At 33.1% G+C, this 5,362-nt stretch overlaps 1 protein-coding gene across 1 annotated transcript; it reads right to left on the bottom strand.

Moving 5' to 3' along the window:
- Positions 1 to 365: 365 nt before the first annotated feature.
- Positions 366 to 1,301, bottom strand: LOC129620538 (olfactory receptor 4F15-like). The gene has a single exon (XM_055536354.1). It carries the CDS (start codon positions 1,299 to 1,301, stop codon positions 366 to 368), a length of 936 nt encoding a protein of 311 aa, XP_055392329.1.
- Between the last annotated feature and the right edge of the window lie 4,061 nt (positions 1,302 to 5,362).

The following is a 5,362-nucleotide window of genomic DNA, read 5'->3' as shown; positions in this document are numbered from 1 at the left end:
ATTGCAACTATATATATAGCAATTCAATGTGGTGATTCTTAACATTAATCACAACACATTTACAGGTTATTTTTTACACCTCATGAATAACAGAAGCAATATCATTATATCTTTTTATTTGAAAAATAACCCAAAATTCAAAATTTTCTTTGTCAGATCATGCTGTTCTCTGTAAGGATATCAATTCTTAGTATAATATATTTACATTTCCCATTATGGTAATGGTCTTATACTCCACAGACAAAGTAGTAGCAGATATAGGATGGCAGATGATGAGTCTATTCTGGGAATGATAAGTCTGAGGTGCCTAAGTGGAGATAGGCCAACTGGATATACAGTTTTCAAGCTTCAAAAAAATGCTGTGGTCAACAAAATCTGGAATAAAATATCTTTTTGAGCAATCTTTTTATTGATACTTTTATATCTTTGTTCCTCAGTGTATAGATGGCAGGATTCAATACAGGGGTAATAGCAAAGTCAACAATGAACAGATTTTTATCAAGTGATGGTGGAGGAGAAGGCCAGACATAGAGAAACATGCATGGAGTGAAAAACAAAAAAACCACAGTGATGTGAGCTGACAAAGTGACAAATGCCTTGGACAAGTCTCCTGAAGAACGTTTCCAGACAGTGACCAAAATGAAGGAGTAGGAAAGGATCAGCAGGAAGAAGGTGCCCATGCTCATGAAGCCACTGTTGGCAGTAACAATAAACTCAAGCTTGGCTCCCTCTGTGCATGCAAGTTTTATAATCTTAGGAAAGTCACAATAAAAGCTGTCTACTTCGTTAGGCCCACAGAATGGCAATTTTATAACAAATAAAAGTTGAGACATAGCATGGATCACCCCAATTACCCAGCCAGTGATTACAAATGAAACACATATTTTAGGGTTCATGATTTTCAAGTAGTGAAGAGGCTTACATATTGCCGTGCACCTGTCAAATGCCATGGCTATAAGTAACACCATCTCCACTCCTCCTATGGTGTGGATGAAACATATCTGTGTCATACAACTTTGGAAAGATATTATTTTGTCTTCATTTAAGAGGTCTGTGATTATCTTGGGGACTGTGGTAGAGGAAAGGCCCACATCAATGAGGGACAGGTTGGCGAGTAGGAAGTACATAGGAGAATGTAAGTGAGAATCAAAAATTACTAAAAAGAAAATAAACAGGTTTCCCAAGATGACCGCTAAGTAGAGCAAAGAACATAGCAAAATAAGAAAAAGCCTTTTCTCCCAAGAGCAAGAAAGGGCCAATAACACAAACTCATTGACCATAGAGTCATTTAGTCCACCCATTGACAGGGACAGAAAAGCTGATTTTCAAGTGACCTGAGGATAAAAATTAAAAAGATTAGGTATCGCTGGTTCAGACGTAGATTGTCTATTTTATTGATAATTAAATTAGATATACTTGATTGAGAGGAGAAGCTTAAGAATTTGAAAGAAATAAGGTTAGCAACAAATTTATTGTACTATAGATGATATCTGAAGGTAAAATTGGGACTGTAAATTTTGCAGATGGAACCCAAAAGAGTTAACATTCCATAGTTAGTCCCTTTTTAATTTATTTTTTTCTCAAAAAATTTTAGATCGTTTTTCTGACCATTGCCTAAGTGTTCTCACACCAAATAACCATCACCTCTTCAGTTTTACAAGTATTAATCATTGTATTAATAGTTTAATACAACTTTCACACTAATTCTGTATGCTCTAAACTAAACATTTATAAGTCCATTAATATTCTCAAACTTCTTTGAGCTTATTAAGATCACCAGGACAAAAACACTTGAACATATTTAATCAGTCCTTACTGTCAGCTTTTAAAATTTAAATGGAGCTCAGGTGCACAGGACTTAATAATTATAATACTTGGTTTATGGTATGATATCTTCTTTGGTCCATGACCACTTTTAATAAATATGTTAATTAATGAGAAACTAAAAATAAAATATTGGCTGAGTGTAAATAATGGTAAATATAATGATGATAATTAAGAATCAGCTATGATCACAGCTAACATTTGAATGTCTTCTACACTCAGGTAATTGTAAGTACATTATCAAAGTACATTGGGAGTACAAACCTCCTAATGTCTCCTTAAGATATGTTCAGTTTTATTATACCCATTTCACCAGTGAGGAAACTGAGCCCTGGAAAGATAAGTGGCAAAGCCAGAACCTGAATCGTGAGTTTAAAAATAAAATAAAATTAAAAATAAATAAATAAATAAATAAAATATTTAAAAAAATTTTTAAATAAATTATCTTTGATCAATAAAAAAAAAAAAAGAACTTTCAGAGTACATGCTCCAAGAACTGCTTTTCAAAGCCAGCACCTCCAAGTATACTAGATTTCCCTATGGATCTAGAAGCATCAATCAACCCATTTCCTTCATCCCCAATTAATTACTATATATGTTGCCCATCCCAAAGCCTTTTCCCTCCCCATTTCTGGATAATGGAACACCTACCTATTTAGATATTTGGTAGAGATTTCTTAATTTTGAAAGAGGGTATATCTTTATTCTCATCCCCAGATGAAGCATGATAATCCAATGTCACTTGGCCATGAGCTGGTTTATGAAGACCATGGAACCTATATTTGTATAATGACATATAGAATAAGGTCTTCTGGGCAAAATTTTCTTTCCCAGATTAAAATACAAAGCTTCATATGTAGAAGGCTCTTTTCCTGGCCCCTTTGTTCCTGCACTCAATGTTAATGTGATGCCTAAAGGGAAAAGGGAAGCAACATTTGTGCTAGATAGTTTTACCCATATCCTCTCAAATCCTCAAAATATTATAAGAAATAAGTTATACTTCTCTCACTTTATAGGCGAATACATTTCATCACCATTATTTGATAGACTGCTCTGGTTTATATAGCTCCTAACTGGCAGAGTTAGAATGTCAACCAAAGTCTCAAAAGCCTTAATGGTTCTGCTTTGTGATGACCAGGAATAACCCAAATAAAAACATATGCAAAGACAGAGAAATGTGAAAAAATACCGTGACATATGGAATTTATTTGTTCTTTTTCCCTTTATTCTTCAAGACATATATTAAATGTCACCTACTCTGGAAAATTTATTGAAGACCGTAACCAGAGTAAATAGTTTCTCTCTATAAACTATCGTTAGTTATATTTTATGTATTCTTTATAGTAAAATACATTAGAATTTTTTTGTATATTATTTCTCTATTTTCAGCTAAGATTTTCAAGGAAAGGAACTGTTAGCTGATTTTGTATGCCCCAGTACGTAGCACTATTTCTGGCACAATGTAGGAACTACTAAAGGATAATCTTCACTAACATCCTGATGGTAGTGATTAATAAGCAAAATCAGGGGCCTTGAAGCCCCTGTGATGAATTTGGAGCAAATCTCCACCAAATGACTTCAGGAATTGAATTCACTGATACTTGTGCACTGATGGGACAATCTGAAAACCAGCCACTTTCCTGTCATGTGCCTCTTGGAGTGATCTCAACACCCTGCATTCCCAATTAGATTCTACACCTAATACAATAAAACTAGAAAGATACCTTTCTCTTTTGCCTCAAACAAAACGTTTATAGGCACTACAGAGTATCTGACAATTTCCCTCCAGTTATAGTGGAGTATTTTCATAAAAACATAGTATAGAATATTGCTGAGCAGAAAAACATTATCAGATATTTGATCAGCAAAAGAACAGTACAGTTTTGATAAGCAGGGTTTCTGTAAAAAGCAATCTGCTACATAAATAAGGATGAGAACTTTTAAATACCTTTGGATTTATTATCATAACATTTTTGATGCACATATAATAAATTAGAAGTTCTGATAAACTAACCTAAAATACCTAATTTGTCATTAAGTTAAAAGAGATTATAGAGTACAAAACACTGCATATAAAGTAAACATGTATAGAAATATTTAGACTATATACTGCAAGATCTTTAGTTTGTAGGGTTTCAGATGATTTTATATTTTCCCTAAATATTACCTCTTGTTTCCTATATTTTACAAGAAATGTTTATGGATTTTCTAATTTCTAAGAAAAATTTGAAATTAGTGAAAGAAATAAGAAAAATAGTATAAGAACAATTTCATAAATAGTATAATGTCATAATTAAGAGCATGGATTCTGGGACCAGACTACCTGGGTCCAAATCTCCATCTCCTTGATTTATTAGTTAGGTTGTCCTTGGGTGAGTTACTTCATTTCTCTTTTCCTCAGTTTCCTCATCTGTAAAATAAGGATGATAATAGTACTTACCTTATAGTGTTGTTGTGAGGATTAAGTGAAGTAATAAATGGAAAACATCAGACCATTCTCTGGCACATAAGGAGTACTCAATAAACTTTTTTTAATAATTTTAATTTTTAAGACTTGATATTCAATTCTTTCCAAAAATAAAGATAGCTTGCTCTGCCATATTGTGATTTGTTGGAATGAAATAGCTAAGACATAAATTTTTATTTCCATGAATCTAATTTTGGAGAGAAAAAGAATGGAAAATTGAAGCCCCTTCACAGATCAATTTAATAAAGATAAGTTCTCTTTGAAGATAAATTTACCTCACAATACAATTGAAGTAATGAAAATGAGACCAGGAGGATATAAAAAATGTGAATGAAAATCATTCAAAAGGAAACTGGAGATAGAGGAAGGAAGATTTGCAGGCAAACTGGAACCAGTTGCTAGGCTTTGGAGAACAGGTTTTCTAGGTACCTGCTCAGTTGCACACTTCACTCAGCAGCAGCTGAAAGAGATTGAAGCACACAGGAAGTTAATAATCTTTTTGAATTGCCACCATTTCTTCATTTCTTAATACAGAGAGTTAAAAATAGTTCATACCATTAGAAAGGAAGTCAATTAGCAGGACTGGATATTGTCCATAATTTCTTCTAGTGGAAACCAGGTCTTGCTGTGCACATTGGTTTTCCCAAGGGTAAATTATTACAATTTGCAGAACAGTTACTGAGAAATCAAAAAATTCAATATGATATTGAGCAGTAACATTTTACTCTGAAAATATATTCTTTTTTCTCAAAGATTAGAGAATTTCAGGTTTGCTTTAGATGTTCACTGAGTTACTGCATGTTATATGAACGACTTTTTGGCACCAATATAAGTTTGAGAACCATCATCTACACTCTTAGCCACTTGTCACACTTGGAATTTTGAGAAATAGTGAATTGATATTTGAGCAAATTAGAGGAGTTTCAAAATAGTGCCATATTAGACTGGGAAAATCTCAATCGGTATTTTTTAAGTGAATAAACGTTAGTTTTTAGCACAGTTTTAGATTTACAGAAAAATTATGCATAGAATCCCCATATTCCTCCTCACATGCCCTCCACAAAGTCCTTT

The sequence above is a fragment of the Bubalus kerabau genome, chromosome 10, assembly GCF_029407905.1.
Source record: "Bubalus kerabau isolate K-KA32 ecotype Philippines breed swamp buffalo chromosome 10, PCC_UOA_SB_1v2, whole genome shotgun sequence".
NCBI lineage: Eukaryota > Metazoa > Chordata > Mammalia > Artiodactyla > Bovidae > Bubalus > Bubalus kerabau.
The sequence above is the reverse complement of the archived record's forward strand: the minus strand, read 5'-3'. Positions and strand labels throughout refer to the sequence as shown.

Excerpts from the sequence above, each read along its gene's own strand:
- LOC129620538 (XM_055536354.1), bottom strand. The coding sequence starts at position 1,301 with ATGGGTGGACTAAATGACTCTATGGTCAATGAGTTTGTGTTATTGGCC.